This window comes from Phocoena phocoena, chromosome 13 (genome assembly GCF_963924675.1).
Source record: "Phocoena phocoena chromosome 13, mPhoPho1.1, whole genome shotgun sequence".
NCBI classification, from domain to species: domain Eukaryota; kingdom Metazoa; phylum Chordata; class Mammalia; order Artiodactyla; family Phocoenidae; genus Phocoena; species Phocoena phocoena.
In genome coordinates this window covers 15868774-15895222 of record NC_089231.1, presented here as the reverse complement: position 1 = coordinate 15895222, position 26449 = coordinate 15868774, and the positions used below count along the sequence as shown (strand labels likewise).

At 48.4% G+C, this 26449-nt stretch overlaps 1 protein-coding gene across 1 annotated transcript; it reads right to left on the bottom strand.

The window, feature by feature from the left end:
* Positions 1–6657: 6657 nt before the first annotated feature.
* RAX (retina and anterior neural fold homeobox) lies at positions 6658–10812 on the bottom strand. The gene is made up of 3 exons (XM_065890518.1): positions 10524–10812; positions 9982–10238; positions 6658–7161 (listed from the first exon to the last, which is right to left on the bottom strand). Exons 1-3 carry the CDS (start codon positions 10810–10812, stop codon positions 6658–6660), a joined length of 1050 nt encoding a protein of 349 aa, XP_065746590.1.
* Positions 10813–26449: the final 15637 nt, after the last annotated feature.

The window sequence follows — 26449 nt, the reverse complement described above, 5'->3', positions numbered from 1 at the left end:
AAGATCCCACATGCCGCGGAGCGGCTGGGGCCGTGAGCCATGGCCGCTGAGCCTGCGCGTCCAGAGCCTGTGCTCCGCAATGGGAGAGGCCACAGCAGTGAGAGGCCCGCGTACGGCAAAAAAAAAATATATATATATATATATATATATACACATATATATATAATAGGTAAATGAATCAATGGTGAAATAGTCCAATAAATGTAATGGGTAAATGAATCAATGAAGAAATAACCATAAACTGGGACCATGAGAAGCATTGCATGCCATGGGAGGCCATGCAGCCCGAGTGAGAGTTGATAAAGCCCTGAGCTGGAGAGTTCGCTGGAAACACAGGGCTGGGTGAATTTAAGAGACATTCTGAAGTAAAATCAATGGGGCTGAGTAGTTAACTGCCTACAGGCATTGAAGAAAAGGGATGAATGAATTAGGGTTAGGTTTGCTTAACAGTGACCAAAAACTTAGACTTAAAACAGAGAGCCCAGGTAGCAGTCAAGAGCTAGCATGGTGCACCAGTGTCAGGGACTTATCGCATATGGTCCCTTCCATCATGTCAATCAATGTCCTCAACATGGGGCTTCATGACATGGTCCAAGATGGGGGCTCCAGCATCACACCTATCTTGTAGCCAACAGACTACAGGACAGAGACAAGAACAGGGCGTGCTGGTGACCTTTAAGAACTTACATCCTAAAAGTGTTTTCTGTTCCATGACATTGGTCATTATTTAATCATATCCAATTGAAAGGGAGGCTGGGCGATGTCTCTGTTCTGGGCAGCTAAAATTTGGAAGATGTATGGCTGAGAAATAAGGTAGAAAGGAAACTGGAAAATATCTTGCCTCAAGGGGTCAAGAACAATTTCATCACATCCGTCGGGTGGCTACGAATGCAGAAAGAGAGAGGAGAGTTTTAAGAAGGTTTTTGGGAAGCCACACTGTAAAGACAAATAAGTTTTGTTTTGAACGTATCTGTTTTGGGGTGGCCTGTGGGACGCCAGGTGGAGAAAACCAGTAGGCACTTGCAAACGTGTGTACAGTTTCATTCTTATTTCCTCTACTTAGGCTATGCTCCTTGAGGATGGAGACTCTTGTTTATTCATCATTACATGTCCACCACACCTTGCAAGTTTCAGGAATGGATAAAGATGACAGGAAAATCAAGAAGGTGAAAAAAACTAACAGCTAAGTTTTTCAAGTACAAATGGGGAGAATATAGAACCCAGCCACTGTTAGCACTGGAAAGAACTTTCTCAGACCACTTTGGACAGGAAGGTAACCTCCTACGCAGTTCATTCAGAACCTACTAACCTAAACACACACACACACTTATACCATGTACAGAGCAGAAGAACACTGCTTTTAAAAATGAGGTGTTCCGGGGACTTCCCTGGAATAGAATAAAATAGAATAGAATAGAATGTGTTCTGTTTCAGGAGTCTATGGTGGGTGATGAGGGATAAAGGGAGATTTTGGAGATATAGCTGTACAGGGAGACCTGTTTGGGGTCACATGACCAGGCAGTGTCACAACCTTGACTGGACCAGAGATCTCCTGACTTCCAGGCTGAGGGGTGACACTGCACCTGCCTTTAAGAAGATGACTCCATTGTAAAGCAATTATACCCCAATAAAGATGTTAAAAAAAAAAAAAAAAGAAGATGACCCGCCAAAGGTAAGGGAACACGGCCCACTCCGTGTCTTGCAGGCCTGTGAGAGATGTGGCCAAGGATCTAGACTATTTAATCCAGTTTTACGAAAGGAGTTTTACAGAGAGCAATTAAGGCACAGTTAAGGAATTAATCACTAATGAGTCATTAACTCTGCCTCCTATTGTACAGCTAACAAGCTGAGGCCAGATGATTGGAGCCAGTTCCCAATTAGGGGGACGACATTGGCCAGAAAGCGCACCATCGGCCTCTTGAAGAGTCAGGAGTGCCTGCCTGCCGCTGCCGGGCCTCCCCTTTCCCAGGCGGGTCAGGACGCAGGCAGAGCTCGCGCTTGCAGAGCGGAAAGGAAAGGCCAGCTTTACATTAATATTATCTTCCCTGAAAATCTTTTTTTTTTTTTTTTACTGGCCTCCTGGAGGCTGGAATTCCATTCGTGTAGTAAGGTTCTGTTGGCGGAAAGGCGCGCTTGGACCTGAGACCGAGAAGGGTGCGCAGCGAGGCTGGGGGTGCGGGAGCGGGCGGGAGGCGTCACATTAAATGCTAGGTTCCTGGGGGCGGCTGTGTCCGGACTCCTGGTGTCCCTTCCGTGCACCTCCCGCGGGGAGGACGCGGCTCACTGCAAGCGGAGTCCCGCGCTGCCCTCGCTTCCCAAACCTGGCTACACCGAGGGCTCTCCGCCTAGGCTTTCAAGTAACCGATGAACTTGGCCGAGAGCAGGAAGGATGAGGATCCCCTGCCTCCTCCCGCCGGATTCTAGATTGTCGGGGACGGGCAGGGACTGTCTCCCCTGGTGTAACATTTCCCATCTCCCCAAACAGTAGCTATACGTTTAAAATAAGTAAAGACAGCGGGGCCGCCCCTGTTCAGTTGCTGACCTCTGGGCCGAATCCTGCCCCTCCCGAGGGGTCTCTCCCAGCCCTCCCACCCGCTCTCACCCACACCCGTCCCGATCACCCTCCCGGCAGCAGAGGTGGGAGCTCGGGCCCGCAGGAGGCAGAACTGGGTTTCGAGAGCGGGAAACCCACGTCGGCTGAACAGACGGGACCGGCCTGGGGTCGCAGCGCGGGGCTCCAGGACACCGAGCGAGGAAGACCCTCCGCTGCTGCGGCCGCCTCTGGACCCCGTGACTCTGGAGACCGGCGGTCTGGAGAGGCGGAGCCCTCAGTGCCCTGCGTCCCCGAGGGAGAGAGAAATCACCACCAGAAGTCCGGAGCCGCGGCGCGCAGGACGGTCACGTCACTCTCACCGGCAGGAAGAGACTCCTCCATAAAGGGAGAAATGCCAAAACTGAAATGCCGCCAACGAGGCGGGGGTAGCTGATGGCGGCTAGGTTAGCGGGGCGCCCAGCTCCGCGCCGGCCCGGGATCTCTGCATCAGCCCTCGGTCCAGGGGGAGCGCCAGACAGTCTGCGCCCGCTGCACCGCTAGCCGTGCCTGACTCCGCCCTTCCCTCGGAGCCGTCCAATCCGAGGCGCCCTTCTCCGCCCCGCCCCCGCGGTCACACAGCCTGGCCCCTTGGTGGCTCCTACCCCAGCTCCCAGGAGCCCGGAGGAGCGGTTTTGACGTCCCACCTTCTTTCCACCCCCCCACCCCTCCGCCGGCTGCCGTTCAGAACAGGGGTCGTCTTCCTGCGAGAGGGTCCCCAGGGCCTCCCTCCTAGTCTGACAGGATCCACGTCGGCCTGAAGCAAGGCCTGCTTAGAGCAACACAGTGTCTTTTCTCCCCGAACCCCGTAAGACCACTCCCAACTGGTTCCTGTTTCCCTTCAGTGGACAGTGGTAGCCTGAACCAAACCCGCAGCCTCATCATGGAAGACTCAAGAACCATTTCCCAGGTGATGAGGATTTACTGGGGGAGTCCTTTCCCCCAGAGTCCCTGAAAGGCGTGTGTCCGCCCCAAATCAGAGCCAGCACAGCCTAGTTTCGGAAGGCAGTGCCGCACCTTGACCGGCACCTCTGCAAACTGCTTTCCGTAGCCGTGAGCTTGAGCAGCGGCCCCAGGTGCTTCTGGATCGTCTGGGGCTTTAACGCTCTTTATCACAAGCCATTCTCACCTCCTACCGGAGTTAAGTACAGTACCGCCTGCCCGCCTCACCTGCACCCCTCCTCCTGGAGCTGGGAGCTTGACTCACCGCGGGCCCAGTGGAGCTGCCCTACTAAGCAGCCTTTAGGAAGAGGGCGAGGAGGGACGCTGGGGCTGATGCTCTGTCCAGGCCTCCCCCAGGTAGCCCAGGAAGGCACTCACAACGAGCACCCATTCCTCAGCATCTCAATTCCCAATGTGGCCTAATGAGCTGTTCTTGGGAATTGGAATTAAGGAGCACTTATTCAGCAACTATTTCCCGAGTATGCAATATGATCGTGAACGAACGGGACTTATAGTTGTTCCAGCTCCAACGCTTACAAGCAGAGTTAATTGGTGCAACCTCTCTGTGCCTCAGTCTCCTCATTTATAAAATGGGGCTAGTTGAATCTTCCTAGTAGAGTCCTTGTGAGGCTTAACTGAGATGAAACCACTTCGAAGAGTGCAAGCACATAGTAAGCTTTCAATGATCATTAGCTATTAGTATTTTGATCATTTTCCAAGGACTTGTCCCTAAGTCCAGGTATGGTTCACTCTGTTGGTGCCTAAAGAGATGGTTTAGAATATCCCTTCTCAGACTAAACTAGTAAAAGAGGAGATGAAAATGGTGGAAAACTGCAGATGCAAAAAGATAGGAAGAAAAATGGCAGAGAGAAGGAGACAGAATGAAAAGTGGATATGATCTAAGGTAATCGAAGAAGTTGCTGATGGTGAGATGCACAAGGTCAGAGGTGCCCAGGACTAAGGAGAAAGAGGGCGGAGTAAGTGTGAACAGCCGGGACCGGCCTGGGGTCGCAGCGCGGGGCTCCAGGACACCGAGCGAGGAAGACCCTCCGCGGCTGCGGCCGCCTCTGGACTTCCAACTTCAGGGCCACTGAAGTTGGAAGTTCTCTGAATAAATCATTCCTAGTAAAACGAGGGCATTAAAGGATGAAAGAGAAGATAGGCCAAAGTGAAAGAAATTTACTTACACATCCATCCTGAGTTTACCTATTTTTTTCATGCCAAGATCTGATATTGCTTGGGCCACTCCATTCATTTCCCTATGGAACCTCCTTGTCAGAGAAAAGCGCAAGTATCAATATATTACTCCCTACCTATTGGGGGAAATAACCCATTCAATAAATTCTTCCTGACCAGCCTACTATGTGTTAGGCTCCAGGTGAAGGTCTAGGGGTACACAGCTCTGGTTATGCCACAGGCTCTAAGGACCCACATGGCAGGGACTGAATCCTGTGACGACACTCCCTCTACTCCCAGCCCCGGGATAATCCTCCTTTTCCCAGGTAGGTTTCAGGAACCCAAGAACAGCACAGGGGTACTCGGGATCAGAGAATCGGGATCACAATGTGTATTGCTTCATACCAGACCATTGGTATAGTTTACACAATGTGGTAAACTACCCATCTTTCCCACTTCCCAGGGAGGTGGGGCTCATTTACAGGAGGAAAGTGGGCTGTGGTGGTTCACTAACGTGCTAACGACCTATAGACAGTAAGTAGCTGGTTGACGCTAAGGCTCTGGCCGCGCCTTCCCGGGAGCACTCAAAGATAGGAGGCCGGAAGGACCTGCGCGGCGGCAATCCGGACGATTCATACCGCGGCCTCTCAGGCTGGGAGTTCCGGGCTCTCCTTCGCCCCGGGGACGCCGCTAGTATCCCAGGAGCTTCTGAAGCCCGCGGAGACTTCTGGATTGCTTTCCCGCCCCCCAGAGACGGCGCCAAAGAGCCACAATACTGTCCACAACGCGCCCGCGAGAATGTGCCCTCCGGGTCGCGGCTCAGAGCGCCCCAGGACACGCTCCCCGAGCGCGACTGCTAGCCCGACGCGCGTCAAGCGGAAGCACTGGGTTGCCGGGTGCGGAGCGAGCTGGGGAGGCGAAAGGGCGGCGCGGGGCTTAGAAAAGGAAAAGTCGCTCTGCCCCAGTCTTCGGAGCACTAATGTCATCAACCCTGGGTAGCAGGGGCGGGCCCCGAGCCGGTGACCTGGACAATGATCTGAGAGGGGCCTGGGGCCGCGGCGGGCTGGAAAGAGGGAGGCGGGGCCGCCAGGAGCTTCGAGGAGTTCAACTCTTACCCTGGGAAGATGGTGTAGAAGCTTCCTAGGGTCTGGCCTTCAAAGTAGCAGCTGCAGCTCGGCTATTGGGGTATCGAGGGGCTGGGAACGCGCAGGCAGCTGAGCCTTAGGCTCCAGACACCCGGAACCCCACACACTCGCAGGCGCCCGCCGTGCCGGTAGAGGGGCGCTCTGGTCTAGGGCGTCGCTGTGTCTGGGACGCTGGCGATTCTCCGCTGTAGCACAGCTCCCCGAGGAGGATGCGCAGGAGGGAGCCCCAGCTCCTGCGCAGCCCTCTGCTTTCCCGCACCCTCCACATGCAGCCCCTCCAGAAGCCGCCTTCATACACACATCTTCCTCCCCGCCACCGCAGTCCTGAGCGCGCTTAACCAGAGTCAAACCAAAACAGGTAAATCTTTAATTCTCCTCCTCAATTCTTCGAAACTACTTGTACAGACAGTCCCTCAAACACTTTCTCCGCCTCCCCTTCCTCCCAGTCGGCCTTTTCTGGGGTTGCCACGCCGCCCGGGAGCGGCCGAGGTCAGGCGCTTTGGGTGCCTTGAACTTGGAGGCTCCGGCGCCCGCCGGGGTGGCAGCAGCGTGGCCGCCTGTCCCCCTCCAGCAGCAAGGCCCGGGGTCCGTGGGAGTGTGGGTGTGGCCAGAAGGTCTCGGCTGGCCTGGGGGGTCAGCCCTCCGCGGTGAGTCGGGCGCAGATGCACATCCTAGACCCAGGTCTTCAGGCGGCGCAGGGCAAGAGTGGCCGAGTCCGGGGGACCCAGGGAGAAGGCGTGAGCGCCTGCGGCTCGGGGTCGGCTCCTAGGACGGGCGTCTGGCCTGAATTGGTCCCCGGTGCCCTTAGAGGGCCTGCCACGGCTTCCCGATGGCCTGGATGTGCTCCTTGGCCTTCAGGCGCAGCGCCGCGATGCTGCTGTTGCGCGGGTCCGCCTCGTCCAGCGGGAACTTGTCCCCGAAGCCGGGCCCGCACGGGTAGGCGGGCGGCGGCGGCGGCGGCGGCCCGAGGGGCTGCAGGCCGGGCCCGAGGGGCGGGGAGTTCAAGAAGGGCGGCGGCGGCGGCGTGTAACTGGCGGGCAGGCTCTGCGCCGGCGGCCCGAAGCCTGGCAGGCTCTGCAGCGCCGTGGCGCCCCCGCCCGGCAGCGGCGGCCCGAGCCACGACTCGAGCGGCAGGGCGCCCCCCGCAGGCCCGCCGCCTCCGCCGCCCGGGCCCGCCCCGAGGGGCGCCAGGGCCGCGGCGGGCGGGGAGCGGCTGAAGGAGAGCAGGGGCGAGTCCTGCAGCTTCATGGACGACACCTCCAGCTTCTCCTGCCGCCGCCACTTGGCCCGTCGGTTCTGGAACCACACCTGCGGAAGGCAGCACAGCGCCGTCGGGCTGCGGCGGGGGCAGGACTCCCCACCCCCGAGAAGGACCGGGGCTCGACTGTTTCACCTGCTCCTTTCTTCCCCGCCGCCACCCCCCGCTCCCCACCCGCCTTATCCTTCTTGTCTGTCCCGTTTGCTCCAGTCTCCTCCCTCCTCCTCTTTCGCGCCGAGTCTCTTTGTCCCATCCCTGTCCTCCGTGGTGTTCCCACCCTTGTTCCTGTTTACCTCACCCTTAGCTGTGGTTGTATCTGTTTCCAACTCCTGGCACCGAGCAGGCAGAAAAAAAATGAAGTTAACCCTGGAATCGGACAGTGGGACTTGGAAAACCAGATCTCACCAAATTTCTGTGACCTGCTGGTTGGCGGTCCCTCCCGACCCTTCACTTTAGACCCGGCTTCCTCCCTGTGTGGTACAGTGGCTGCGCTTTTGTCGCAGACTTTCTGTGCTTTACCCACATTTTGCCTGTTATAAACATATGTATAAACAAATACTCTAAGTACTGTAACTGAAAACATTGGCTGTTAAAATAGAGCTATTTCCACAAATTACTGATAGAACAAAGTGGGTTGATTTTATCCCAGGCATATTTAATATGCATATTACTGTTCGTGAGATCTTCATTTTTATTTAATCGATATCTGACTAATATTTCTGATATTTCCTAAAAATGGCTTTCAATGATTACAATAGTTCAAGTTTAATAATCTACTTTTACTCCGTAGAGTTAGTTTTGACGTTAGCCTAAGATAAATTCAATGAGTTCAAGTTTTTCTTTTTTTCTTTACATAGAGAAAGTCCACACCAAGAGTGAAGTCTGGTCTCTTAAGGCTGCAACTTCCATTACTGATTTGATAAAAGCACAAGAAAGGGTGTAATTAAGGTTTCATTACCAAGTTACCACCCTCAGGAACAGAACAGAGAGAACTGGTCTAGTTTAGTGGGGAATCTAGAAAGAACTTTGGCCAAACTGGGGGGGGGGGCTTCAGTGTTAAATTTATGAAGGAAAGTGTGGGAATAATTACCACCTCAGAAGGGAGACAGCAGTTCTGAGTTAATTATAGGGAGAGGGGACCTCATAGGAAAACTGAGAAAAAACCATCCAGCACCTGAGCAGAGCAGGGCAACTGTCTGCAAGGCTGGGATTTGGGGGGCAGGTAGGGGGAGAGAGAAAGAACAAAAATGCAGGTACCCCGGGTCCCTTTCAATAAAAGATTCATCAGCATATCTGAGGCCCTGATTTTCCCAGAAACATTAGCTATATAGAGAAACACTGGCGCAGGTGAGGGCTTCCATCCCACTGCCTCTCCCTCCCCCACACCAACATCCCACTCCATCCCCCAAAGTATCAGCTAAGGCTTCAGATCCAGTATCCAGAGTCAGAGGGCTAAAACCTGGGATAGTCTGCTCTTCTGCTCTACTGCTGTCCTCAACACAGTGGGAGACTCTGCCTACCCGCCCCCTCCCCCGCAACCTGATTACATCATACCCATGTGTTAAGAACCCACCATATGCTGGGCCACTGTGCTGGACCTGTGATCACAGAGAAGTCAGACACTGTTCTCAAGAAGCTCACATCTTAAACAAGAAGCAAACATCCCCAAACAAGTAGAGAGGGAAGGAACAAGTAAAGAGGAAGGAACGTGGGACAGAGGCATGAAGGGAGCCCCTGTATTCTGGAGGGGCACTGGAGGGCTTTGCCCTTTCCTCTTTCTTCCTCTTTCACTTGTTTTCTTTCCCTCTATCCTACCCCATCCTTCCTCCCTGAAAAGCAGGTGCTAAAATGTCCACCCCTTCAATGAAATCCTTGCAGCTCTACTGCCCCAAATTAGGAGAAATTGAACTGTCCTTGCCAGTTAATCCTGAGTCACATTAGGGAACTATTTTTTAAAACCATGACATTTACTCATTACTTTAACCCCTTAAACTAAACAGAAAAGACAAAAGGCAGGAGCTTGTCCGCTTTTACTTTTAAGACAAGGCTAAAAGCCCCAAACATCTGAGTATCCTCACTTCCTGGAAATCTAATTCATTAGACACACACAAAAATCCCATCTTAGTTCCACTGCCTTTCAGATGCGGTGAAATTTGTTCCGAATGTCTCCCTTTCAGGCCTCTGTAAACTCTCCCAATTTGGAAATTCTCCCGGATTTTTCACAGATGACTAGCAAATATTTAAGGCTTTCAAATATTTTAATGATCAGGGATTAAAGATAATTCAGCTTTAATTAAAGCGAAAACCCCTTTAAATAAAAAAGAAAAGGCCTCTGCAGCAGTGGGAAGTTTGGCTGGATGTGCACCCGAGAAGCAAAAGTCAGTTTCTTAAACAAATCCACCGAAAGTTTCAACTGCGAGGCGCCAGGCTCTCGTTAAGAAGATAGGGTTTTCGTTTTCAAGAAGGTGAGCGCCGTAACTGACTATGGTGGCATTTGGGGCCGCAATCCGGTTACCCTCGAGCCGCTGTCTACATTCCCTCTCCACTCAGTGCTTCCCACCCCCCCGCCCCGGTCCTGGACGCTGTCGCCTCTTCAGCTTGCCAGCCATTCCCAGTTCCTCTCTTTTAGCTTAGAACGAGGGAGACCCCAAAGGGGAGATGCTACTACAAATTGGAACAGACTGTCCAAGGGACGGGGCATGGGGCGCATGGAAAATCTGTGACGCTCCTGTGGGGCTCTGGGCGAACCAAGCGCAGCAAGGCCCGTGGGAAAAGTGCCATAATAAATGCGTGGACGCCCGGGGATTCAAGGGAGCTTTGGCTGCAGCTTGAGCTTCCGGCCCTCCCGTGGGCCCATATGGGCGCTTTACCTGGACCCGGACCTCGGGTAAGTTGACCTTGCCGGCCAGCTCCTCGCGACTGTACACGTCGGGGTAGTGGGACTTCTCGAACGCGCGCTCCAGCTCGTGCAGCTGGTATGTGGTGAAGGTCGTGCGGTTCCGTCGATGCTTCTTCTTGGGCTGCTCCTCCTCTGACAGCTTCGAGTCGCTGGGGGCTGGGGGTCCGACAGGCAGCCCAGGGCTCGGCCGCGCCTCCCCTGTCTCCTTGGGGCAGTAGGGGCGAGGGGCTGGGACGACGAGACCCCGCACGGTCAGGGACACTCCTCGGAGTATCCGAAGGCCACCCCGCCCACCCATGCGGGCTCCGAGATGGCCCAGGGAGGTCGGGGGTCAGGGCTGCGAGGGTCCCCTTAACTTTCCCTGAACGCAAGTTGGAAGCTCCTGCTACGCATATAGCCCCCACCCCTGCGCCCAGATGCCTTAATAAAAGTTAAGGCAGGGCTCTCTCCTCTTGCAGAGCTCCTAAGTTTGGAAGCCCTAAGGGTCTCGGAGCAGCCAGGGTGCGTACTCACCTTCGTACTCGGGAGCCGGTGCCGGGGCGGGCGGCGTGGAGGGCTCGGCGCCTCCTGCAGGCGCCTTGGGGCAGGAGGTCCGCGCGCCCGGCCTCCTATCCCGCTCTTTCGCACCCCGGGCGACCCGCTCCTCCGAGAAGGAACCGAGGATCCCGTCGTCCTTGGTAAATCCCAGGATGGCTTCGATGCTATGCAGCCGCGAGGTACTTCCGCCCGGGCTGCGGAGCAGGTGGCCGGCGAGCGAGAAGCTGCCGTCGGCCATGGCTGGGGCGCAGCCGGGCAGGTGCATGGGGAGCGCCGGGACGCCGGAGGGCGCGGCCCGCGCTCTCCGCAGCGCCGCCTGCTTGGAAGACCGAGAGCAAGAGGCTGGAAGTCGGCCCCTCCCGGGTGCGGTCGTCCAACCCGAGGGGTCCTGACTCAAGGTCAAGCTCCGCGGGCGATGCGGGCCCGGCCGCGCGCGCTAGAGGAGGGCGAGCTCTCGGCCCGCGGCCGCCTAGGTCCCGGCGGGAGTCGGAGTTTCAACTCCCGGTGGCTGGGTCTCCGGGAGCTGAAGGCTCGAAGCCGGGTCGCCCCGGCTCCTCCCCTCTCGCCCGGTACCCAGCCTCTTCCCTGGTCCCTCCCCCCGCAGCGGGGCGGGTCCTTCCCTCGCCCAGCCTCAGGGTCCTCGCCCACCCACCCCGGGCTGGGCCGGCACTCCGAACCTTCCACCTCCCACCTCTCGATCAGCTCCGAACACTGCTGAGACCGCTGGGGCATGTTTGACGGGCCCGGGGACCCGGGTCCGAGGGCCCGCTCCCCGCAGTCCTGCCTCAGTGGGGCCGACGCCCTCGGTCCCACCTCCCCCTCGGGCTTGCCTCCCTCCTTCGGCTCCTCTCCTTCGGCCCAGGCTCGCCTTCTGCCCCGAGGCGCGCTTCCTGCGCCCGGCTGAGCGCCAGGGGCGACCCTTGGAAAGACCGAGAGCAGGCTCCCCGGATTTCTGGCTTTGGAAGTCAGTCCACGCTTCTTCCCAGTTTGAATTTTCTCCTCTTTCTTCCTCTTTTTAGCCCCACCGGCAATCCTCTTTCGGCTCCGTAGTCCGAAGCCTCGGACTTCGGGTTTATTTTGTTTGTCTATATCTGACTTAACTACTCCTCCCTGCCCCCTCGGACTTGCGCGCTCGCAGGCCCCCTGACCCCGGCGCCCGCCCCCGGAGACGGTGGGACCATCTGTGCTCGCAGGCCTGGCGACTTCAAGGGTCCCACGGCCCAGCAGGAGGCTGGAAGGCGCCGAATCGGAGACGCTGCCGGGCTCAAGCCGGTGGCAGACCCGCTAGGGGTTGTCACCCTCGCAGACTATTTGTCCTGAGGGAACCCTCCCTCCAAACCATCTTCCAGGCCAAGGAGATGACCCAACCTCAGGCTGAGGGGGGAAGGACCTTCGTCAGGGTGCAAGGCCTCGCGCTTCTCTGGGGGCTATAGGCACAATCCGCTGGCAAAGGGGACCCCGCGAGGCTTCCGAGGCCCAGAGTGACTCACAGGCCAAGTGGGAAGATGATTTGTGCGGGCGGATGGTTTTGTTTTGTTTCTTCACATCCCCCCCCAGTGCTGTGAACAGCACTGTAAACGCCGGCTCTTCTCAAAGCTGATGCCAGACCCGAGGCAGCCCCTGCCCTCACTGAAATGTTGGCGGGAAATGTGAACCAAAATGCTTTCCTAATAAAATCTGCAGGACTCAGAGATTCTTTTTGTTTCCTGGTTTTATTGAGATACTGCACTGTATAAGTTTAAGGCGTGCGGCGTGATGATTTGACACATACACACGTAAATGATGACCACAGTGAGTTTAGTTAACATCCATCATCTCACGGAGACACAAAACAGAGATTTTTAAAATCTCCTTTGCAGAGGCCCTCTGATCTCCACGCGGGGGCGTCTCCCCTTCCCCCCACCCCTGCCTCTACAACGTTGGTTGACTTCATTTTGCATTGAGACAAGCAGTTCATGAGTCCCTTCTGAGGGTCGGGCACTGATGTGGGCCTTGTCAACATCACAAAAGAAAAGAGAGGCTGGGGCCACAGGCCTTAAGGAGTTTAACGTCCAGCCTGAGAGACAAGACAAAGGAAACCAAAGAAAAACCTGTATCTTAGGGTCCTCCACCTTTAAATTAATGTTAGAAGGACATTTAAAAGGACATGTAACTATGTTAAGGATCTGTAAATGGAAATGGTTATTTCTCCGTGATGGGCGCATGGGAGGGGTTCAGTACACCAATTTCTCTATTTTTAATAAAACTGTAAAAAGGTGTATTAAAACAGCAAATGTGAGTTTACAGTAGGTAGAATTAAGCTAACTGATTTAAGTGAGAAATTATTTTTCAAGTAAAAGCTAAATTAATGAAAATCAATACACACTACAGTTTTTGTGTATCACTTTATGGTATTCAGCACATTCTTCATGCCATCCTAGCCTCACAACCCTGTGAGGTGAGCAGGACAAATATATTTGTCCCCATTTTACAGAAGAGAAAACTGAGGCTCGAAGTGATACAGCTCTTAAGTGGAAGGGACAGGACTGGAACTCAGAGTGGCCAACTCCTTGTCCAGTGCTCTCTGGCTGCCCCTCATTTGTAATTCTTACGGCAGGGTGTGATATTTTTGAACAGAATCAAAACACATCTTAGTCTGCAGTCCGTCTTTAATCCTTCCTGGAGACTGGATCCTGCACGTAAGAGGCTGAGGAAGAGGCAGCTTAGTTTCCCAAAGAAACGCAGTCAGAGCTTGAAGACAGTGGCCTTTGGGCGCTGGTGTCCAGGACGACAGGACAAACCCTCTGGAGGTTCCCGCCCCAGTGCAGGGGAAGCCTGCCACTTGGCCTCTTTTCGCATTTTCTAGGCTGTCAAAGACACTCTCCCCACAAACGATCTGGAGGCACCCCACAAGGTCCCACGAACCAGTTACAAAGGCCAGGTGGTTGAGATGCTGCCGCCTTGGTGACCAGAGGGCAGCCATAGGGATAATTAATTGGTATTTGTTGTTTCCCGAGTATGCTTTTTATGTAAACTCCCCCAATATTAAATTGATCTCTATAATCACTGCTAAACAAAGATTGGCAGCATTTTCTTAAGCTCCTGCCCACACGCTAAGGGGCTTATGGCCTTGTTTTCCAAAGTTAATTCCCTCTGGAACTGCCCAGCTCTCCCTAATAGGTCCAGGTGAGGTTAGCTTTTATTTACTGTTTATTTCAGAGTCTCAGGAGAAAAGCAGCAAAGACTTCAACAGCCACTGGCGAGGGACCACGGGGGAAACAGGGCAAAGCAGGACGTGGGGAGGTTGGGACTTCTTTTGTACGTGACATAAAGAGCTAGTCAATACTATTGTGGGCACAGTGGAGGGTACTCCAAGCAATCAGCCGGGGGTCATTGTTAGGGGCTAATCTACATGTGTATTTCCCAAGAACTCGATTAGGGAAGATGAATGGGTTCGGCCATGTCCTTAATTCTTCTAGCCCAAAGCTGCATTTTTCCAGCAGTTACGCCAGCTCATACCCAACCCAGCTTCGGCAAAAGCAAGGAGCCTGGCTTCTGAACTCCACCTCTGTTTAATTCATTAATTCATTAGGTGGATCAAAGAAAACTCCCTCCTCACAGCTGCCAACACACGGGCTGAACTTTAGGCAGCTAGAGCCCCTTTCAACTTGGCATGGTTTGGAGAAACATTTCCAGAAGTAAGGAAAATGAGAGTGGTTGAGGCTTGCAGGGATGTTTAAGAAGGGGAGGCTCAGTTTGATGTGGGGTAGACAATCTAGAATGACAACTGGACTGGGGAGATTTTGAGGAGAAAGGGGCTAGGTACCGGCTAGCACGAAGAAAACAAAGTCTAAACATAACCAGCCATCAAGGTGGCTCTTTTATCTTGGATGTATACAGGAGGTCCCTTTTCTAGAAGCATTCTAGGTGGACTGCTTCACCCACAGCACTCTTGAGAAAATGGGCATATATGGAGTGAATTTTCTGTACCCTGGGTGGGAAGGGGGCATACTCACAAGTGAGCTCATGGCATTTGAGTCTAGTAATTTCACCTTGAAGCAATGTTTTAGGTTTGGGCGAGAAAAGTGTCTGTTGGAGGACTTATGGGTTATCACTCCATAAAGTGTATAAAACCAACTCGATGTCTGCACGGAGACTATCCTCTTAGTAGATGTATTTTAATCCTGGAATAACTCCATCTGTCTCATACCACACTGGAGGACCATCTCCTCCCACAAGCTGATACACGTTCATTCGGCCAAAGCAACTTAACTTTAGCTGTAACCGAAGCAAAACTCAACTCATGCAATCATTAAACACACACACACACTGAAGTTCAACAAATTCAGCTGTCAAGAGTTAAGCAAAATATATGTCTATATAATGACAGTTATTATTTATTGAATACTAACAATATGCCAGTGGGCACTCTTCCAAGTCCTTTATGTAGATTACCTAATTCGTTCTCACAATAACCCTGTGAGGTAGACGCGATTATTATCTCCACTTTACAGATAAGGCGTCTGAGACTCAGAGAGGATAAGTCACTCACCTAAGGTTGTACAGCTGGTTTCAGGTGGAGCCGGGACTTGAACCCTGGTGTTTTTTCAGGAATATCCATCTAATCACTGCGTATACCACCTCCCAATATGGTGGGTGTATATACATATTCACAGTTGATTCTCCTGTGGCTATATGAGAACTAGCAGATAGAGTAAAAAAATTGGAGTCAAAGGGCACAGGAATAATGTGGTTCAGAGTTTGAGGGAGGTGGGAGTGAAAAAGGTGTGATGGGCAGTTAATAATTTATCTGGTCAATTATAATGATGCCAGATATGCTTAAAAAATAAGTATACCATTCAACTTCCCAAGGCTGCCTTATAAAGTTTAAGGAATTCTCTCTCTGTTCCCAGAGTTCCAATTCACTCTTAGGGTTTTGTGAACAATATATGTTTAAGCATTGATTCAATGTATTCTCCTCTATACTCTACTATTTTTTAAAATTAATTAATTAATTTGGTTGCACTGGGTCTTAGTTGCGGCTCGAGGGCTCCTTAGTTGCAGCTCAAGGGCTCCTTATTTGCGGCTCAAGGCCTCCTTAGTTGTGGCACACGGGCTCCTCAGTTGTGGCATGCAAACTCTTAGTGGCATACATGTGGGATCTAGTTCCCTGACCAGGGATGGAACCCGGGCCACCTGCATCGGGAGCGTGGAGTCTTAACCACTGTGCCACCAGGGAAGTCCCTTTACTGTTTATTATCGTATGTCATGAGCACAGTACACAAGCTGCTGACAGTCTTTGAAAAAAAAAAATCAATAGCTAAACTCTCTTTAATATTGACATATTGAGTCCAGAGATAAAATATACTATGCTTGTTCGTCTCTCACTATCAGATCTTCCCAATTGATGAAACATTTCCCTACTAGAAGCAGGATGGAAGGTATATCAAGAAAATGTCCTTGGAGATGCTTATCAGAAACTCCATATTTATAAGTAGACAACTTATATCCCTTGTCACTTCCATAAAATTGGCACAAATGATCAACACCCTTCCTATATACCAGTTTATTAGTCAATATGAACACCTGAATCTTCTCTACCATTTTCAGACTAAATTGAAATAAGTATTGGCAATTCCCTGGCAGTCCAGTGGTTAGGACTCCAGGCTTCCACTGCAGGGGGCATGGGTTCGACCTGGGAACAAAGATCACACAAGCTGATCTGCAGTGAATAAAAATCCCATAACATAATTGTGGCTAAAATACATAAATCAGTGAAGAGATGGGCCTCACAGGCATCTCTGGCTGAATTGAGAGCCCTATTGGAAGGGCATATGGAAACAGACATTTCATCTAAAAACAAAAATGAAATGTAGGGTAGTTGGGAGTGGTTGTGTTTTCCGGCAGTAATGCCCTGTTTGCAAGCCTTCCTTTTTTTTTTTTTTTTTAACATCTTTATTGGAGTATAATTGCTTTACAATGGTGTGTTAGTTTCTGCTTTATAACAAAGTGAATCAGTTATACATATACATATGTTCCCATATCTCTTCCCTCTTGCGTCTCCCTCCCTCCCACCCTCCCTATCCCACCCCTCTAGGTGGTCACAAACCACCGAGCTGATCTCCCTGTGCTATGTGGCTGCTTCCCACTAGCTATCTATTTTACATTTGGTAGTGTATATATGTCCATGCCACTCTCTCACTTCGTCCCAGCTTACCCTTCCCCCTCCCCATATCCTCAAGTCCCTTCTCTAGTAGGTCTGTGTCTTTATTCCCATCTTACTCCTAGTTCTTCATGACCTTTTATTTTTTTTCTTAGATTCCATATATATGTGTTAGCATACGGTATTTTTTTTTCTCTGACTTACTTCACTCTGTATGACAGACTCTAGGGCAACCTAAGTGTCCATCAACAGAGGAATGGATAAAGAAGATGTGGCACATATATACAATGGAATATTACTCAGCCATAAAAAGGAACGAAATTGAGTTATTTGTAGTGAGGTGGATGGACCTAGAGTCTGCAAGGCTTCCTTTGGTGTAAGAACAGGGACCACAGCTCTCTGCAGACCAGCCAGTAATTAGCAAGATGTCTGTCCTCCTCTGGCACTCCCCTTGTTGCCCAATTACAATATTTTGGGAACAACATCCTTAAAATTCGCCTCTGATTTAGTTTTCTGTTATTTCAGAGGACCGTAGGCTTAAGAATTATAAGAGGAAGCTTGGTGAGGATCGTGTCTGCTCTTTCACTTCTAGCCTCCACTTTTCCTTTGTTGACGTGGAAATGTGGACCCAGAAAAGTTAAGCGATCTGCCCCAGATGAGACAGGGCATCTGCAGCAGGGCTTGGGCTAGAGGCCAGTCTCCAGACTCCGCCAGGCTGCTGCGGCTTTCCCACTGCTGCTCAGCCCTCAGGAGCCTCCCCTGGATGCCCCATGCTTGCACGCAGACCAAGTCTGTGCTTGAACCCTGAGCAATATGCTTGTTGCACACATACAATGAAGTTACTCCTCACACTACTCCCCAGTCATTTATCAACACGGTTACCTTGGTCCTGAGCTTGCTTTTACAGCTGATGCAGATTCAAGTAGCCTCTGTGGAGGAGAAAACTTCCCTTGGCAATAGATTTGCAGGGCGTTTGGGCAAACAACTGATATTTCTACCCACTGGTGTGCCGGAATCAGCTCGTCCTGGCTTGTGAGAGCCAACAGTTAGCATCTCTTCCCAGCTCTGAGTTCACATTAGTAGCTTGAAATCAGCCATAGTGGGAGTATTTTTACCACTGAAATTAGCAAGCGCTAAAAATCAGGACATTCTCCCTCCTCCCCAACCCCCATGAATGTTTTCAAAATATTTACTAGTGTATCAATATTCCTACTCCATTAAGGAGTGAAGAAATCAGAAAGTATCATTACTATTAAAACTAAAATATGATCTCTTGGGCAAGAGATGTCCACCTTTTGCCAAAAAATGGGACATTTACATCATTATCTCAGAATATGTAAATAAGGGGAAACTTGGATTTCTGCCAAAGAAATGGCCTTTTTTGAGTTGTTAGAAGCAAAGCTATATTAAGATAATTCCTCTTTACTTGTTTTCTAATTAAACTAATTGAATTCGGAGTGACTAGGGGAAGTACCAGAGACTTTTATCTCCAGGGGATGATGGTCTTGAAGGCCATCAATCCTCTTAGAGTGCTAAGAACGGCAAATCTGAGAATGCCCATTTTGCAGCAGCATTGACCCATCTCCCACCCAGAGTTTGGCCATCTCCAGGATTCTTCTCTCCTCCTCTTTTTGAAAGGACAGTTACCAGGGAGCCAATTCTCATTTTATCTTCACAGCACCCTGTAAGGTCAATATTATTATAATGCTTTTTTCCCCTGTACCACCGGTAATCCATAAGCCCTTTTAGCTCTGTAAGACTTACCTCTTCCCCACTTTTCACATGGCCTCCTTGAATACTTCTGACCACTCTCCTGTCTGCTCCAACTTGCTCACTGAGCTATAGCCACACTGGCCTTTTTTCTCTTCTTGAAATCACCCAAGCCCCTTGCTGCCTCAGGACTTTTGCACTGACTATTCTCACTGCCTGCGATATACCCTCACCCAAATGTTTACATGATCGTTCTTGTCATTTTATTTGTCTCATAGCACCTCTCCAAAACTATTTTACTTATTATTTGTTTATTTGTTCGTTACCTGTCTCCCCTCATTAGAATCTAAGCTGCATGAGAACGGGGACCTTGTTTTTAGATCCCTAGCATCTAGAACATATGTGGCGCATAGAGGTGGTTGATGTAACGAATAACTGCAAGGAACTCTATTTCACAGATGAGGAAACAGATTAAGTAAGTTGTCTCATTTCACACAGCTATTAATTAGCATGAGTATACATTTTTTTTCACATTCTTTTAATCAGTCCTCTGGAGTTTTTCTAAAATACTATTTCCCAGATGTTTGGAAATGTCAAAGTGCTTTGCTCTCCTTCCCAAATAGTCCACAGAAATCATTTGATCACTTTCAAAAGTCAGTTCAGTCCACTCCAGTCTTGTTAGCATCAGCTCTGACCGGGGTTGCCTCCAAGGCCTTTGATGTGAGTGTTCATCACATGAGGAGACAGGGCTCTACGCAGTGCCTCTGCCGTCTGCTGAGAGCCCCCGCCATCCCGCTTCTCTCTTGCCGGGGTGCACCATCTTAGGGAATGCCATTCTTTTTCCAGAGTGGCCCCTGCATCTTTACTGCAGACTATTAGCTTTTACAGTTGACTGCAACTTTATGGACACTTGTTTGTCAATTTTTGTTGTACTTTCTCCTTTGACCCCTTAAGCCCTAAAAATGCTGATCTTATATGTCCTGACCAATCTAATTAGCCCCTTTTAACCACCAGATGCTTTCAATAGGGTTTTCAAGATGCTCCCCAGAAGTTATCTTTATTCAAATGTCAGGAGCTGACCCACACTTACTGCAGGGTGTATGTGTTGTAAGTTAAAGGAATGAGCTTTAAAGAAACACAACTTGGAAATCTTTTAAGCTTTCTAAAATGACTTAAGAAAACAAGCAAGCATCACTGTGCACACTTGTGTTATCCTTCTATAGCTCAAGGACTTAGACCCCATCTAAGAATGATGTCTTCAGTTTATAGATGAAATTGTGACAATATAGAGTTTTCCAAGAATAGCAACACTTTAGAGTAGGGTAAAGAGGCTAAACTTGGGTCCAAGTGGATTTGTTATACTTATATTTCTACTTTTGGTTAGGTTTGATAGTTTTCCATAATAAAAGATTTTTGAAGAGGCAAAACAAATGTCAAGATTTCTGAATCTGAATTTAATTTCAGATTAAATTTTCTTACCTCCTCCAAACAATTTTTGTGGCTCCCCAAACTGCCATTTCTAATGTAGACAAAAATGTAAGGAAGATCCAGCAATTCCACTTCTGGGGGGAATTCCACCCAATTTCACTGAAAAAAAATGAAAGCAGGGACTAAAATAGATATTTATGTTCATAATAGCATTATTCACAATAGCCCAAATGTGGAATCAAGCCAGCGTCCATCGGTGGATGAATGGATAAGCAAAATGTGGTATCTACGTACAACAGAATATTATTCAGCCATAAAAGGAAGGGAATTCTGACACATGCTTGAGGACATTATGCTAAGTGAAATAAGCCAGTCCGGAGGAAGTGGGGCAGGAGGAGGGAGGGGAAACAGAAAGACTGCTGTAGCCACATTCTGCATTTATTGTTGCACTGCATCTGAAAGTCCACACAAAACACGACTTTTGACTTGAACACCTAGAAGCGCTAGTCTTTTAAATCCCTAAGAGAACAAGAAGACATGATTTTTCCTTCCAGAATTCCTGTGGTTAGACAGTGAGTATATTTATTTTATTTTAACATATATATATAATGTTTATCCATTCTTTCACCAAATGTAACTTGAATACCTGTTATGTAGCAGACATATTCTACTCAGATTCTACTCAGGACCCTTCATTTATCTCTTAGAACCCTTTCTTTCTTTCTTTTTTATTTTTATTGGAGTATCGTTGATTTACAATGTTGTGTTAATTTCTGTACAGCAAAGTGAATCAGTTATACATATACATATATCCACTCTTTTTTAGATTCTTTTCTCATATAGGTCATTACAGAGTATTGAGTAGCACATTCCCTGTGCTCCACAGTAGGTTCTTATTAGTTACCTTTATTTTATTTATTTATTTTTTTTTGCGGTACGCGGGTCTCTCACTGTTGTGGCCTCTCCCGTTGCGGAGCACAGGCTCCGGACGTGCAGGCTCAGCGGCCGTGGCTCACGGGCCCAGCCATTCCGCGGCACGTGGGATCTTCCCGGACCAGGGCACGAACCCGTGTGACCCTGCATCGGCAGGCGGACTCTCAACCACTGCGCCACCAGGGAAGTCCCAGTTATCTATTTTATATACAGTAGTGTGTATATGTCAATCCCAATCTCCCAATTTATCCCTCCGCTACCTTCCCCCCCCAGTAACCATAAGTTTGTTTTCTACATCTGTGATTCTATTTTGTAAATAAGTTCATTTGCATCATTTTTTTAGATTCTACATATAAGCGACATCATATGATATCTGCCTCCCTCTGACTTACTTCATTTAGTATGATAATCTGTAGGTCCATCCATGTTGTTGCAAGTGGCATTATTTCATTTTTTTTTATGGCTGAGTAATATTCCATTGTATATAAGTACCACGTCTTCTTTATCCATTCATCTGTCGATGGACATTTAGGTTGCTTCCATGTCTTGGCTATTGTAAATAGTGCTGCTATGAACATTGGGGTGAATTAACTTTTATATTTTAATTGCATTAAGAGATATGAAATTCTTGTAGAAACTTTCATTTTTTGTGGGAGCAATATTTACATATTGTTCAATGCTTTGAACTCTTAAATGAAAGTCCTACATATGAACACAAGAGTATGAAACAAATATCTGTCCTTTATTTGAATACTTAGGCAGAGAAGAAAGTGAAAACTTAAAATGCACGGAGAATCCCAAACGTTTTTTTTTAATTTAATTTTTTTCATTGAGTGTATTTTATTTATTATTTATTTATTGGCATATAGTTGCTTTACAATGTTGTGTTAGTTTCTGCTGTACAGCAAAATGAATCAGCTATATGTATACATATATCCCTTCTGTTTTGGATTTCCTTCCCATTTAGGTCACCACCTCAGAACTCTGAGTAGAGTTCCCTGTGCTATACAGCAGGTTCTCATTAGTTATCTATTTTATATATAGTAGTGTGTATATGTCAATCCCAATCTCCCAGTCCATCCCACCCCCCCACTTCCCCCCTTGGTATCCATACGTTTGTTCTCTATGTCTGTGTCTCTATTTTTGCTTTGCAAATAAGTTCATCTATACCATTTTTCTAAATTCCACATATATGTGTTAATATACGATATTTGTTTTTGTCTTTCTGACTTACTTCACTCTGTATGACAATCCCTAGGTCCATCCACGTCTCTGCAAATGGCACAATTTCGTTCCTTTTTATGGCTGAGTAATATTCCATTGTATATATGTACCACATCTTCCTTATCCATTTCTCTGCTGATGGACATTTAGGTTGCTTCCATGTCCTGGCTATTGTAAATAGTGTTGCAATGAACGTTGGGGTACATGTCTCTTTTCAAATTATGGTTTTCTCTGGGTATATGCCCAGGGGTGGGATTTCTGGGTCATATGGTAGTTCTGTTTTTAGTTTTTTAAGGAACATCCATAATGTTCTCCACAGTGGCTGGATCAATTTACATTACAACTTTGTTTCACTCGTTTGTTTCAGCCTTTCTTCCCATCATACATTTTTCACTAGAGCTGCTAAAGTAGAGAGGTTTATTCATTCTGCCCCCAAAATTTAAATATAAAATATGAAACATATATTTAGAAAATTTAAAAACATATAATAAAGTTGAAGGGATTGTAAACACCATGTATCCACCACCTAGATTTTAAAATTAACATTTTTCTATATTGTTCTATCATATCTATTCATCTACCCATCCCTCTATCTACCCATCAATCTCTTGTTTTTTGTTTTGTATTTCTTAAAGTAAGTTTCAGGTTTCAGTGCATTTTAGCCCCAAATACACAAGTGCAAGCATATCACTGGCTAGAGTTCAATAGTTTGTTTTTTTAAAAACTTTTTTTAATATTTATATGTTTTTATTTTTTAATTTATTTTATTTTTGGCTGCGTTGGGTCTTCGTTGCTGCACGCGGGCTTTCTCTAGTTGCGTAAGCGGGGGCTACTGTTTGTTGCGGAGCACAGGCTCTAGGCACGCAGGCTTCAGTAGTTGTGGCACGTGGGCTTCAGTAGTTGTGGCTCATGGGCTCTAGAGAGCAGGCTCAGTAGTTGTGGTGCACAGTCTTAGTTGCTCTGCGGCATGTGGGATCTTCCAGGACCAGGGCTCGAACCCGTGTCCCCTGCATTGGCAGGCGGATTCTTAACCACCGTGCCACCAGGGAAGACCTAGAGTTCAATAGTTTTTAAGGATTCTCTTTTTCTTTTTCAGTAAAACATACATATGGTGAAAGACATACATCTTAGTGTACTATTTAATGTTTCACAAAGACATATGGCTTAATATGCTTTTTTATAGCAAACCCCTATCAAGACAGGGTGCATTATCATCACCCCAGAAAATTCACGCCTGCCCCTTCCCAGTCAGTGCTCACCACCATTCCCCTAGAGGCAAACACTGTTCCGGTATTTTTCAACATATGACAGTTAACCTGTTCAAGAACTTCTTACAAATGGAATAGTATAGCACGTACATTGCCCAAGACGTCTTTCATTCAACTTGATGCTTTTGAGATTGATCCATGCTGTTTTGTGTATCAGAGGTTCATTCATTTTTATTGCTGAGTTGTAGAATATTCCATGGCTGTTTATCCGTTCACCCATTGATGGACCCCCTGAACTGTTTCTACTTCCAGACTCCTGTGAATAAAGCTGCTGTCAACATTCTTGGACACATCTTTTTTTAAATTTTTATTTATTTTTTTATACAGCAGGTTCTTATTAGTTATCCATTTCATACATATTAGTGTATACATGTCAATCCCAATCTCCCAGTTCATCCCACCACCCACCCCCCCACCACTTTCACCCCTTGGTGATTAGACACATCTTTTTGAGGACATGTGCTTTCAAATCCTGCGAGTAGAACGCTAGGTCAGATGCAGTTTAGTTTAGTATGTTACTTTTATATGAAACTTCCAGAACTTTTTTCAGAAGTGGTTGCATTAGTTAACACTCCCTCTAACAATATACAAGTTCCAGTTGCACCACATCTTCACCGGCACTTGGCTGTTGTCAGTTTTTAAAATTTTAAATACTCTAGTGGGTCTCTGGTAAAATGTCATTCTGTAAAAAAAAAACAAAAAAACAAAAAGGAAAAAGGAAGAAAAAGGGAATTCCTTGGTGGTCCAGTGGTTAAGACTCCATGCTTCCACTGCATGGGGCACAGGTTCGATCCCTGCTTGGGGAACTAAGATCCCACAAGCCAAAAAAAAGCAACACAAGCAGCGCGGCCAAAAAGAAAAAAGAAAAAAGGAAAGAAAATGTCATTTTGTGATTGGTTTTAATGTTAACTGACAATTACAGCGGGCACCTTTCTATATGCTTAGCCATTTGTGTACCTTCCTTTGTTAAGTGTCTTACTCAAATATTTTGCCTTTCTATTTCTGTTTTTAAAATTTTTATTACTGAGTTGTAAGAGTTTCAGATATATATGTTTATATAAATTATATAATTTATATCTGACAAAAGACTGGAATCCAAGATATATATATGTAATTATATAAAATACATAAACTATATATTTATATATAATTATACCTGAAAAAAGACATATATATCTCCCAGATTCCAGTCTTTTGTCAGATACATGGTTTTTGTGGGTTTTTAAAAAAATTTTTGACTCTTGATGGTGGGATTGTGAGCGATCCTTTTTTTAAATATAAATTTATTTAGGGTTTTTTGGCTGCGTTGGGTCTTCATTGCTGCACGCAGGCTTTCTCTAGTTGTGGTGAGCAGGGGCTACTCTTCGTTGTGGTGCGCAGGCTTCTCATTGCGATGGCTTCTCTTGTTGTGGAGCACGGGCTTCGGTAGTTGTGGCACGCGGGCTCAGTAGTTGCAGCTTGCGGGCTCTAAAGCGCAGGCTCAGTAGTTGCCCATGGGCTTAGCTGCTCCGCAGCATGTGGGATCTTCTCCAACCGGGGCTCGAACCTGTGTCCCCTGCATTAGCAGGCGTATTCTTAACCACTGCGCCACCAGGGAAGTCCCAGTTTGTTCATTTTTAATCTTACTCCTCTCCCTGTCTCTGATGGTTCAGTTTGTAAGCGGTGATTTGGCAGATTTCTAGCATCAGGAGCGAAAACTGAAGTGCTTATATAACTCACAAACTGGATTAGTTGGCCTCTGAATGGCTGAGCTCACTATGTCAATATTCTTTCAAAAGAAGACCTCCTGTTTCATCATGCTGTAAGAGTGCATATCTAATTGAGGACTAGACTAAGTCCTGGCAAACTGGAAAGTCCATTTAATTTGTCTTCTTGGAATTCGTTCTTCTGCACCTCTCTCCAGAGCCACTGTGGTTCCTTCCACCCAGCTAGAAATGACCTCCAGATTTTCTCTCCACAGGCAACCCTCTGTGTTCCTGGCTCTTCTCCCTTCTAGTACCTACCAAAACTCTGTCCCCTCACCACCCCTGGGGCCTGTTGTCTCTTTGCTCAGCTGGCGTTAGTAAAGGGACAGAAACCTAGTTCTGTGACGGTGACTGTTGCCAGTCTGCTCTCTTTCATAAGATAAATCTGCATTGGATATTGACCAGCCCCGAAACCATAGCATGAATCATAGAATGTAAAGTAACCCAGCCCCTTCATTTTTACTATTGAGAAAATGAATTTCCAGAGACGATCAATGACTTGTTCAAGGTCTCACACTAGCAGAATTTGTGCTAGAATCCCAATTCCTGACTACCAGTTGGCTCAAAGGAACGGCTGCAAGCATCATGTCCGGTGGCAAGGTGTGGAGAGCGACAGCATCAGAGTCTTCTGCGAGGTTGCCTTCACTAGTGGACAGTGGCAAGCAGAACAGGATCACCTGGTGGGTTAAGAGTGTCGATACTGTGTGATGAGAATTGAGAAAAGAACTGAGGATGTCGTCACTGGAAAAGAGGAAACTGAGTGAGAACTGAGGCATAGCTGTGGAGCACCGTACAACAGAATCATGACCAAGGGGCCGAAGAAGCAGCCAGTTTCAGCTTAAGACAAGGAAGGATTTTCTAACAATTAAAGGTGTCCACAGATGGAAGGGGTGGTGGCTGAATTCCCTTGGAGCAGCAGATGGTGAATTCTGTACCACTGGGAGCTTTCAGATAAGCCTCAACTAGGCTGTTGTAGAAGAGGCCCCTTTACTGGGTGGGAGTTTAGAATAGATTCCCTCCGGGTCCTTTACAATTGTTGGAGTCTATGTTTTGTGTCCATCCCATGGCATAGACACATCTACCCTTTAGAGGGAAAAAGGCCTTCTGAATGCCCTAATACAGGCCCTTCCCTGCCCCGACCCCGTACACCTGAGACACTGTATTGATGGGGTGGTGGTGTCTGGTGTGCTGTGGTGTGGTGTGATACGCCATGGTGTGGGGCTGTACGGTGTAAAGTGGTGTGGTGTGTTGTCATATGATAGGAATCAGATAACCATGGCCAGAGTCTTCTAGGAGTTATACAGCCTCACTGGGGCAGGGACCAAATGGTACTGGAGCAATTTGGGTTGTCAAGGTGAAGTGCCAATTTGGTGACTTTTCTGAGCAGCACTGGCTACATCTCTGACAAGAAAGCAAGGCTTCTACGTCATCCTGCAACTGGTCTGCGAATAA